The sequence below is a fragment of the Diadema setosum genome, chromosome 20 (assembly GCF_964275005.1).
Source record: "Diadema setosum chromosome 20, eeDiaSeto1, whole genome shotgun sequence".
Taxonomy (NCBI): Eukaryota; Metazoa; Echinodermata; class Echinoidea; order Diadematoida; family Diadematidae; genus Diadema; species Diadema setosum.
Window position 1 is genome coordinate 12054309 of NC_092704.1, and position 12982 is coordinate 12067290.

The window sequence follows — 12982 nt, forward strand, 5'->3', positions numbered from 1 at the left end:
CCGTTGAAAGTACCTGTAGGTTGGTCTTTATTGTCCAAAAATAGAATTCAAAACTGCTCAGTGGAGGTCAGTTGGTCAGTGTTTTCCTTGTCGTCTTCAAACTAAAGGGCTTAACGTGTTTCTTACTGCCATAACCGTAGGGAAAGAGACATTAATACACAAGAAATCAACCGTAAAATCAAAAGCAGCAAAGTGCAAAAGTCACCAGTCGAAAGAACAATATGTGTCATGTATATTCCATTCCAGTAGAAAAGCTCTTTCCGGATTCTCATTTCACTAAATTAATCTTTCTCTCATTGGTAATTCTATAATGTCATCAATATCTACGTTGTATTTTGCATTTTTTCTAAGTTTTGATACCCGTGTCACTTCGATATTATTGTGATTCTTAGGGTTAGAAAATAAGTAAATGACAAGAAAAAATATGTACATGACATGATCTTTGAGAGCATGAATCCCATGGATTAATTTCGTGTCAATAATTTGAGTCTAGTTCTCAGAACAATCTTAAAGATGTGAATGCACCGTCATACACCATAGTCTCTTGCATACCACGAGAGTTGGGGTAATGTTTACTTTCAAAGAGCTTATTGTAAGTGTTCAGATAAAGGGAAGATGTTGTACTTATGACTGAAAAATAGATTTCTGCTTCGCAGGGCGGCTGGAGTTCTGCTTCTACACCTGGCGGTGAGGGCCTAAAAACAGGCGCAGGTCATGTTAGTTATCGGTTGAATATGATTATTCTCTTTGGCATGTAAACGAATTCAAGTAATTGTAGGGGTATAAGCTGTAAAAATATGTACTGGCGAAATATACCAATCCTGAACTTAAATTTTGACCACAGGAAGCGATTGTAATAAGCTTCATTTGATGATATTTCATTTTAAGGATGTACAATTGTTTGAGTGATTTCATGAATCAAGGCAAAGAAAAAAAAATACGAACAAGGCTTCGTGTTTTCATCTTGTTGTCCAATAGTACAGCGCAACGAGTATCATTTCAGGTAGAATGAGCGTTTTATAAGAGTCTCTATTAGCACTAGGATTTTGCTCCTCTTTTTTTAACAGCGTATAGAAAAGGTAGGTGCATGGAGAGAGTACAATATCATTGAAGCAAAGAGCTTGTAATATTGTTCTCTTCTTTGTGGAAATTATCATTGAATCATATGTGGATAATTAAAGAACTGCCATTTGGAAAAAAAAAAAGACACAGCTAAATTTGAACATGATGATTCAAACATTTCCCCGAGTAGTTTATTATATGCGGTCACGGTTTATACCTTAGGTGTTTGAATTCTTTGTGGAGTTTTGTGACTCACTAACATTGATTACGGTATAGACACACCATTACGCTTGAATGCATGTTTCCAAGGTGGTCTAAGGTGAAGGCATGTACTAAGTCGAACTCAGCAAAATAAAAATGCGAAATGAAAACACAACACATTGATGCTTGAACAGAAAAAAAGTTTTATTTCAAATCCGAAAAATCACAAAGTGTACAGTACTGAAAGGGCTGGCCTTTCAAAGCAAAAGTTTCCATCACGAGTTATACCGAGTTACATCAAGGAACCAGCTTTACATGAGAGTGTTATGACATGAAAAACCATCGCAAATTGTTTGATTTGAGCAATACCAACAATAAACTCAATACAAAAGACTATAGGCCTACTAATATTAAACAGACGAAAGCAGTGAAACGTATTACGTACTGCAGCAAATGTAAATGAAGCCCACACAATGTTACAGGCATTGGGCCAAAGTCTTATAACCATTATGTCATGTATGTCACAGAGAATAGGCACTTACGTGTAAAAACATCGCAAATAAAAGGTAGGCTTTATAACAAAAGTGAATTTGACAAACAAATTAGGAAACAAATTGAAACTAGAAATGTCGCTTTGGCGACTGGTATGCCTCCGCCATAATGCATGATTTTCCCAATAGGTCTAGATAGTACATGTGGACAATGTGTGACTACATTTTCACAAAATTGGCAAAATATTGAAATAACAAATTTGTCACAAATGTGTTGAATGTTCACCTTCCTTGACCTAGGTTTAATTGGATGAATAGGAGAGCATGTATCTAGGGATTTAAGGACTTTAACTTGACTTTGACCCATTCACACATTTAGGCATTGAGTAATTTTCAAGGTACAGGTGTGGAGAATTGGTGTGAATTTCTGAATTGAATAGTAAATTGTTACCATTTTCATCTGGCCCTTGACCCTAAAATTCATAAGATAATCACTTTCAGGTAGAACATGCATAATATGTACTAAGTTTCAAGATAACTTGAACCACTTCCGAGATATGGAGGAAAAAGTTAGTTCAGCACTTTCACTTGATCTTTGACCTTTTGACCTTTGAGGCAAAAAAAGAAGAAAAAAAACTTTCCAGAGAATTTCTATTAGGTTACACATGCATACACCAAGTGTTAAAAAAAAATAACCCTGCTGGCATTGCATAAATATGAGGGAAATAGTAAAATTTTGAAGTGTTGCACTTGACCTTTGACCCCTGACCTTTGACCCCATGAACCCTACATTCTCTAGATAATCAATTCCAGTCAGTACATGTATATACTATGTTCAATGAAGATACCTTGAACAATTTTCCAAGGTACAGAGAAAAAAAAAGAAGCTTTAATATTTCACTTGACCTTTTGACCTTTGACCTCATGACCTAAACTTTCACCAGAGAATCTTAATTGGGTAATACATGTATACACTAAGTTTCAAGAAAATATCTTCAGGCATTCAATAGATATGGTGGAAATAGGGATATTTTATGTATTTGACCCTGACCTTTTGACCTTTGACCTTTGACCTCATGACCCAAACCTTCACCAGAGAATCTTAATTGGGTAATACATGTATACACTAAGTTTCAAGAAAATATCTTCAGGCATTCAATAGATATGGTGGAAATAGTGATATTTTATGTATTTGACCCTGACCTTTTGACCTTTGACCTTTGACCTCATGACCCAAACCTTCACCAGAGAGAGAATCTTAATTGGGTAATACATGTATACACTAAGTTTCAAGAAAATATCTTCGGGCATTCAATAGATATGGTGGAAAAAGTGAAATTTTATGTATTTGACCCTGACCTTTTGACCTTTGACCACATGACCCAAACTTTCACCAGAGAATTTTAATTGGGTAATACATGTATACACTAAGTTTCAAGAAAATATCTTCAGGCATTCAATAGATATGGTGGAAATAGTGAAATTTTTATGTATTTGACCCTGACCTTTTGACCTTTGACCTTTGACCTCATGACCCAAACTTTCACCAGAGAATCTTAATTGGGTAATACATGTGTACACTAGGTTTCAAGAAAATATCTTCAGGCATTCAATAGATATGGTGGAAATAGTGAAATTTTATGTATTTGACCTTGACCTTTTGACCTTTGACCTTGAGCATGTGCACCCAAAAGTTGATAGGGACAACTTCACCCCCTAATACACATACATGCCAAGTTTTATTAGGATACCATAACAGGTTTTGATAGTTACCTTGTCCACAAAATTCATTACAGACGGACGGAAGGACGGACGGACGGACGCTACGACGGACGGACGGACGGACGGAAGGACGGACGGACGGACGGACAACCCGAAAACATAATGCCTCCGGCACCACTTCGTGGCGGAGGCATAAGAATAGACACTATAGACGCACGTGTAAACACGAAGCAATAACGTTAAAACTGCTTATTACTAATTATCAAAACCTAACAGTACACCTTGTATGGCAAAGCGAGGTACAGACTAAGCGAAGAAGCGGTTCAAGCATGTTACCATATTGAAAAAAAAAGGATGAATTAAATACTAAATTTGCGAGTTCCCCGCTTGAGAAAGCTTTAAATCTGTAAGTAAGGAATATACGATATTAAGAAAGTGATGTGTCGGGCCTCCATTTTTATGTTTCAGTGACCCAATTTTTATGTTTTTCTCACTCAGAAAATGGAAAATTAAATCGTGGCCCAGTGCTTCACAAATGTATCCATTTCAGCAGATAGTATGTACGGCAGAACTCAACTGAATTGAAACGTCTGTCAACCGAGCTGAAATGTCTATTCCACGGCCAAACTATTCATGACCATCTTTAAATAATCTTACGTTTATATTTCCAACAATGATACTGTAAGTATATCCCTTGATGATGATATCAAAGTATCATGAATACAATATATTATGTTATCATTGAAATAGTTTATTTCTTTTTAATGGCTAAATTCAATACACTGTACTACAGGATGTAAAACTTTAAATAATTTCGGGTGACATTTGAATTCCTCAGTCATAATTATACCTGCAAACAATCAAGGTTTATGATAATTATCAAAGTTTATAATCACTGAAATGTGTGACAGAATGATTCAATTTAGTTCGTAGTCACAGTAAGTGGTATTTGACACACTTTGTCATACTATCACAGCTTCTTATTGTATTGTTCTAGCACTTCTAATGTTGTTCAAATCATTTTTTAGTATTTCTTATTTTGATTTCTGTGGGAAAACGCGGGAATTTGATGAAGAAAAGTTACTATCGAGCCATGATATGTGTGTGTGAGAGAGAGTGTGTGTGTACCTCACAGAAGCTAAGAGTCAGTAAGAAACAAATAAGATAAGCCATGATCGAAAGAGAAACTGTGCATGATGATCTCTGGAAAGCACTAAATCTTGTAGGGAAGCTAGGACACATACACGGCAACGCACTTCTTTCCTAAGGACAACGAGACATCTTTCTTATTTGATTCTCTTCTTCTTTTTACGATGCCTCCATGAAAGCGTTACGGTACAAGGTATACCAAGGTATTTAGTCAGACTTGAGAATTATTGTTAAAAGCACTTTATCAAAGGGTGACTGCGGCCAATATACGTTTACTTCTATAGTTTATTATAGATGTACAAGATTACTAGTACTTTACTTAAATGGAAAGGGTTGTATTTAGAGAATACAATAATGAAACCTTATACAGTGAGACAGCGCAACAAACACTGAAATAATTAAAATGTATAAACACACCGAAAACCAACTGATGCAAGTCTACAAGTGACCAACACCGTATACAATGTTCAAGATAAACCTTGAATATATAATTTGCTTCTGTAATTGTTTAGCCGGCTTTGAGTTGAGATTATTCTCAAGTAATAAGTCTAAATCGAGAAAAAAAAAAATAGACATACACATATATAAACACATAGGAAAGTAAAACATGACATACTAGAAGCAAAGCAGATAATATGAATTGATGATTGTAAGGGCATGCAGGTCGGAGGGAAATCTTGTCAACCATGTCAAAAGACGATCGGTAATTTAATTTTTACGCAATGCGACCATTTTCACATTCCATGCACATGCACTGCGTTACGAATTCGACGGACTGCGGATCGCTTGGTGTATAAGCCCCCCCGGAGCTGCCGCACTCCATTTCAACGTCTTGGAAGGTTGTCTGCAAGACTTGGCAGCACCGACAGTCTACGACGCGATTCTCGTCCTCCGATGATTCACACGTCCCCGAGCAGGTCCCGACGCGAACAGGTTGGGTGGAACGACATTGGCCCTTCATTATGATTTTCTCCGTGTAGGAGACTTCACACGAAGTCGTTGGCTGCGGTTCTGGTAGGGCCTCTGTAAAACGTAAAATGTAAAGAGTTAATGGCGGGGCCACCTTTATCAAGTGCTCATTTACCAAAAAAACGAAAACAAAACCAGAAACAAAAACAACAACAACAACAACAACAACAACAACAACAACAACAACAAAAACAAAAACCACATATTATACAAAGACAAAAGTGTTTAACCCGGTGAAGTGGTCCCACCTCACATCCAACTGGACCCCATGGAATCCAGCTTAACGTAGCTGAATATGGGCTACTGCGTATCCAGCCATCTTCTCAGATGGAAATGAACAAACAAACAGACAAAATGAGAACATGGACGAAAGGCGGAGAAATGATACCGCTTTGACAGGGTTTTTCTATTTGCTGTAATTTATGATAGAAGAGCTCTTTATATGCATATAAATAATTGGGTGACTACAATTATATTACTCTCTCTGCAAAAAGTACATCGCAGCAAACATTTTTCTCAACACATGACTATTAAGTCCTACAATTCAGAGCTGTCACAAGATAAACAACATAACAAAACGATTACAATGATACATTAAAACTGGAATGAAAAAAAAATATAAAGTAAAGGGGTCTAACAGTTGTATGTACATTCCCATCTGAGGCATACTGTTCTTTTCATTGCTCTCAAAATGAAACAGACAAACAAAAACAAGTAAACAAGACGAGGCCCTATGACGTCATATCCCTGCAGACACTTTGGTGAACAATATGCTGCTGTCGTTTCCGCCTAGATGGCCCCAAATCTATGATTTACACGGTTATCTTGTGAAACAATACAAACATAATGTTATTTTCCGGGTACCAAACTATTCACGATATCCTGTGATTATGAGCATACGAGGGTTCGTATATTGTAAGTAATTCTACTGCTATTGGTACCGATAGCAGTCACTATTTTGATTATTCCATTGAAACGTTACTTGTTGCTTTATCGTATAAGAGATCATTAGAGATACTAATATAATTGTAGTCACCCATTTATTTCTAACGCGCTGAGCTGTAGTATCGATTCATTGTTCATGATTCTTTTTTATATGTTGTATTGTTTCCATATTTCTGCGTCAGAGACACAGCGGGATGTTCTTACCACATCGGGGGCAACACTGGTCCTCAACGTAGATCAGGTTACCCTGTATGATAAACATACGATCCGTGGTTAATGTTTGTTTGTTTGGGTGTTTTTTTTTTGGAAAAAAAAAGTGTTACAAGTGTTATTCTATATTCTTTGTTAACATAATTCTTGCACTGAAATTAAAGTAAAGCACATTGTATTAAAGTACACATTTAAAGTTTATCATCTCGTAGTAGTTCAAAGCATTATTGTTTTTTATTTGTTTATCAACAGACTAATTGATGCGCTCAAGTTATAAAGACAGTCAAGTTAATGCATAATAATTACACATTTTTTTCCTTAATTTTCCGAAGACAAAGGCCCTTTAATAGTAAACAAAAAATGCGTTGTAATCGCGTGAAAAATCACTCACGTTACAGGTGGTATTGCAACGGACTGGTTGAACCCGGAAACCATCGTCTGCGGAACACGTCATCTCAACGCAACCCCTGCCGTCAGGGCTCGGTATCTGCTCATCAAACTAAGAATAAATAACCAGAAACCATTAATTGTTATTGTTCTTTCCATTTCCTCATGATAATGTTGGTGATGTTGCACGCTGGTACACAGAATATCAGAAGTAACATTAAAGGGAAATTGACCTAGGATCGGATCCACCCACGTTTTTCCTACCTGCCATGCTCCACACTCAATAATAAAACAGATTCGTACAAGTACACTTGTTCATCGAAATTTTTGAAATAATGTCAATAGCAGTTCGTCATTGGATTCGGACATTGTCCCTGGCCAATTCCGCCTATTAATACATACGCTTTACGCTGTATAACTTCCTGTAATGAAGTGGTCTGCCTTGACTGAAACTTCACTACCTTTACAACATCCATCTTCGTAATAATGATGGCGGCCTCCGTCACACCATCAAACATCGCCATCCAACAGCGCCTTCTTAAATCTGTGGTCCCTCTACCTTTGACCATTTGTTTTTAATTTTTGTTTAGCATCCCATACAGCTTAATAAACAGATATTCATCCCAAATAATTGCTATTTTTAAGTCTTGAATAAATCATCATTTAAAAGGAAAGAAAACTGTATGTTGTACAAACTGAAGTCTCTGAGAAAACGAAAACACATTTTTATGCCTCCGCCACGAAGTGGTGCCGGAGGCATTATGTTTTCGGGTTGTCCGTCCGTCCGTCCGTACGTCCGTCCGCATTCGTTTACGCGATAACTTGAGAAATATTGACTGGAATTTTATCAAACTTGGTCCAATTATAAAGTATGATGGGACAATTATTTGATTAGATTTTGGGTGAAATCACCCTAAGGTCATAGGTCAAAGGTCAAGGTCAAATCATGAAATTGTATCCGTTTACGCGATAACTCAAGACTGGATGGAGTAAATTTCACCAAACTCTGTCCGAGGATGATGTATGATGGGACAATTACATGATTAGTTTTTTAGTGAAATCGGACAGAGGTCAAAGGTCAAAAATCAAGCTCAAATCCTAAAATTTATCTGTTTGTGTGATAACTCAAAACTGGATGAAGCAGCTTTCACCAAACTTGGTCCAAGTATGATGTATGATGGGGCAATTAGTTGAGGAGATTTTAATGACATTGCCAAGAGGTCAAAGGTCAAAATGTCAAGGTCAAATGCTAAAAATGTTGCTATTTCCCCCATATCTATGCAATGCCCAAAGGTATTTTATTGAAACTTAGTGCAGACATGTACTACTGCGTAAAGATTCTCCAGAGAGAGTTTCATGTCATAATGTTAAAGGTCAAAAGGTCAAAGGTTAGGTGAAAATGTTACAATTTCACTTTTCTCGCAAATGGTTCAATGCATCTTCATGGAACTTGATACATATGCATGTACTGACTGGCAGGGATTATCTAGGGAATTTTAAAGGGGTCATGGGTCAATAGTCAGGGGTCAGAGGTCAAGGTCAACTCCATAAGATTTTACTGTTTCTTTCATAGGCATATACTACCGTTGTATATGCAATGCTTGCATTATTAGTTTTAAAACTTAATATATACATGTATTACCTAATGGAGATTCTCTGGGAAATTTCCAGCCAGAAGGCCAAAGGTCAAAGGTTAAGGGTCAAAGGTCAGGTTTAAATGAAAAAAAAATTATTTTGTGCTGTAATTACACTCGTTCTTCATACCTTGAATATTACTCAATGCATAAACATATAACAGGGTCGGTCAGAAGTCAAGTAAAAATCCTCAATTCCCCAAATATGTGTACCTGCACTCTTAGACAATTATAGCAAACCCATTTTGAGGAAAGTGAACATTCAAGACATTTCTGACAAACCTGTCATATCAATATTTTGCCAGTTATGTGAAGACATTGTGCTATACAACTATTGGTAGAATCATGCATTATGGCGGAGGCATCAGTCGCCATAGCGACATTTCTAGTTGTTATTATTATTATTTCATTTGGCAGAAAACATACAATACACAATCAATTACAAAACTCAAAATGATCAATCAATACAATAACACAAAACATACCTAAACACTGGATGCACCTGACAGGGCTGCCAGGCATTGGGCAAAGTTAACTAAATAACTGTAGTCCGCGGACCGCCCTAACCTATATCCATTCCAGGCACATCCAGTGTTACAGATTTATGTGCCACTGATTATCATAATAAAATATTCATACATATGCCTTTTAAAATATCTTGCATGAAAATACAAACTATGTAAAAATCCTTGTATATTTCACAAAGACAGAGAAAAAAAAAACACCAGTATCTCACCAAGTAGAAGTTCCCGTTCGCCTTACAACCTGGTCAGGAAGAAGTGAGGGGAAAAATAACATCGGCATTGGCTTTTGCAGAATATGAACATAACATAACAGAACGTATAACATGAACATATATATATATATATATATATATATGTATAAAGATATGAACACATAACAACTATTTTCATCAAAATGAAAAGAAAAAAAAAAACAATCCATACAAACCTCATGAAACGCAACAATTAGCTACATGCAAAGAGAAAACTTCGTTTATCTTCAAAAAAAAATATAATCACTTTATACTCAGGTACAAATATACGTCACATATGATACATAAAGAGAAAACCACAATAATACCATTTGACAGGCAGCTACAAACAGTCTAAATAATATGAATACAGTTCTAGCTAATATTGGATACAAAACCTTTTGTTGTTGTTTTTTTGGCATATATTCATATACTTTCTTCGCTTGATTTAATGATTGACAAAACTGGCGAAAAATCTAATGAAATCTTTTTATTTTTGTCAGAAGTATTTTGCATACAAATAAACCACATTGTAACACTTTACGTTAGAACCAAGTTTAAAAGTACTTCTCATAAAGTTGAGTTTGAATCTGTAAGATAATTTCCTGTATTTGAGAAATTCGTTTATCAACCGTTTCACCGAAATGTTATTAGAAATTATGTTATTATTGTGTCTTTTCTATTGTTTCTGCCTTCCCCAATGACTCCATCTTTAACAGTAACATACCCCTTTGCCTTGGAAGACACTGATCTGTAGTTGTATAAAAGGGAAATAGGAAAGGATTTGATCATAAGTAGGAGATATGGGCAGTCTTGATTACAAAATTACACGTATTCATGTGAATGGTGGAGCAATCATATAAAGCTTACAAGCTTGTACGTTCACAGACCTGTACGGTTACAGATTTGTAAGCTCGAAGGCTGATTGGAAATGACTCTTTAGACAGCCTCCTTAAAAATGTCCAAATGTAACTTAAAAAAAAAACAACAACCCAAAAACGTTGATGACATGAAGGACAGGAATATACAGGAGAGGGAATGAAGATAATGTAAAGATCAACTGCCTTAATGAGGACCTATTGGTCATGATAATAATTATATCAACAATTTGTTAAAAACATATCCTTCTACAAGCGGTTTTGTGATTACGATATACAGAGTAGAGGGCATAAAGACATATCTTATACAGTGACTTGAACAAACCAGTTTTTCCGTAAGCCAACAACTAAGAGTTTGGTTGCACCCTTAATCATAGTTATTCAGATTTAAAAATTATTCAGGTGTAGAACATGTGTATGAATATGCTCATAAGACCTTGTAAAACAAATGAAGAGTTGTATCACAAAACGAGCTAACTTCATTCTTGTTAAGTTGAAATGTTATTTTGTGATTAAAGCTGCTAAAAACAAAGAAAATGATAAGAAAATATGGGATATTTTTATTCATAACTTCTAGAATATTCCTTGTTATATTACAAGTGAGGTATCACCGGAAAGGTTTTATTTTGCTCTGTCTGACGATGGACATACTTTAAAATGTGTAAAAATGGCGCCTAGCCCATTTTGCAACGAAGCTCTTCAAATGTATGCTCTATCTTTAATATTCAAAACATTAAATTCTATTTAATTCATTGCCATTTGCTCTACTGAAACAAGACAAGTCATATGCTTAGAAAGGTACCTCAGTAGCTGAAAGATAAATCTGACTCGATGAATCTCCACATGAATATTTTTATGTCACCTGACTGATTTGCCACAGAACCTTCCAACAATATGTCGTTAATTTTGAGAACCGATGAAGCTCTGAAATCTACACAGTACGTAGTTCAGTGCACATGAAACATCAACCATGTGTCTTGGGCTGCTGTAGTTGAGATCTCCATTGACAACTGATGAAGCTGCCACCGTGCGGAACTTACCGATTGTAACGCAGTACTCAAACGTTGGCTCGAACGTGAAGTCGCCGAACTGACCGGACCTGGTAAACTGTATCTTGACATCCGTTACATCTGGTGGCAGCAGATTTGATACATTGAACTCCAGAGTATCTCCCGCCATGGTATCCGGAGGTATCAGAAACTCTGTCACCTTTGAAAAGAAAAAAGAAAGAAAGAAGAAATGATTCTTGGTAATGATCCAAAACAAAATGCACTGACAGATGTACCTCGAAAGGTACGACGATGTTGGTATTTGGGAAATCTGCACAAAAGCTAATTACGAACTGGTTTACCTAATCCACTATTTTTCTCTACCAAAAAAAAAGTATCATGATGTCCATTTAAGAACATAGGTCTTTACTCCTGATAGTGCATTGATTCAGCTCGATACTTACCGTGTCTGTACCGGCATCCGTTACTAGTTGCCAGGTTCCACCCTCACGTTTATAGTGCAACTCGAATCCGACAGGCTCTTGCGCTTGGAGATCTTGCAAGACCTCTATCCGCAGAGCAGCCAGGACCACCGTGGTGCTGAACTCCGAGGTGAAGGCGCCGGCGGGCTGCGCTACCCCGACACCGTCTGTGCTGGAGGTGACATTTCCATCTGGCATCGTGTTAGCGCTGTAAACATCCACTCCGACGATGTCGGTCCCGCAAATAAGCTCTCCAACAAAGTAACATATCGGAGCTAGATATGGAATAAGTATAGTAACAATGCAACGGTTCATTATCGTTTGCAAGTGTAGTGTACACATGCACGTTAATTACACGTAGTTAGATTTGTATACAGGCCTACATTTTGAGCAAATGCCAGTGCTTTTCGGTTTCTGTTTTGTTGTTGTGGTGGTGGTGGTGGTGGTTGTTGTATCAACCTTCGGTATTAACGGTGCTTTACCACTCTCCACCATTACTGTTGGTGTTAAAAAAAAAAAATCTTCTCCCCCCCTCCCAAACAGCGCACCTAATCTCAACCTCGTCGTCAGGTTTATGGGCATGATCTCGTATATTTATAAGTCTAATATCTACGTACCTGTCGTGCCGGGAACTGGAGTAGTTGCGGCAGTCGGTGCAGGAGAAGCTGTAATTTTGTGCATGACATCAAATTTGTTTACGGTAAGATGAAACATTAGAAGACAAACATAATACAAAAACAAAAACAAATAAAATCACACCTTCACTTGTCCTGCATGTATTGAAACTGAACAAAAATCACTTGACAGTACAAGAAACATGTTGTTTTATTTTCAATGGGCTGATCGCCCCGTCACTGTACAGGCATGCTCACCTGGAAACATTAAACTGCACATCACACAACAATATATATACAATGTACTCTTAAAGGAATCCCACAAGGATTGGAACAATCATCCCCAAGCATTCCCACTGATTCCCACTAATCAGTTACTAGCCATCCCCTTTAAGAATGGAATTTACTGGAGTCCTTTTTATGTGTGAAAACCATTACAACTCGTTTTTTCCTCATAGTACAGGAAATAACATGGTTTTGTTTTCATTCAGTTAC

At 36.8% G+C, this 12982-nt stretch overlaps 1 protein-coding gene across 1 annotated transcript; it reads right to left on the minus strand.

Annotated features, from left to right (window-relative positions):
* Positions 1-5340: 5340 nt before the first annotated feature.
* On the minus strand, positions 5341-12071 carry LOC140243421 (mucin-5B-like). The gene is made up of 7 exons (XM_072323100.1): positions 11856-12071; positions 11443-11611; positions 10252-10275; positions 9507-9535; positions 7141-7248; positions 6744-6786; positions 5341-5648 (listed from the first exon to the last, which is right to left on the minus strand). Exons 1-7 carry the CDS (start codon positions 12069-12071, stop codon positions 5341-5343), a joined length of 897 nt encoding a protein of 298 aa, XP_072179201.1.
* Between the last annotated feature and the right edge of the window lie 911 nt (positions 12072-12982).

Excerpts from the sequence above, each read along its gene's own strand:
- LOC140243421 (XM_072323100.1), bottom strand. The coding sequence starts at position 12,071 with ATGCCAGATGGAAATGTCACCTCCAGCACAGACGGTGTCGGGGTAGCG. Across the intron at positions 11,612-11,855 it reads CGGATGCCGGTACAGACACG|GTGACAGAGTTTCTGATACC; the intron begins GTAAGTATCGAG and ends TTCTTTTCAAAG. Across the intron at positions 7,249-9,506 it reads CGAACGGGAACTTCTACTTG|TTTGATGAGCAGATACCGAG; the intron begins GTGAGATACTGG and ends ATTTATTCTTAG.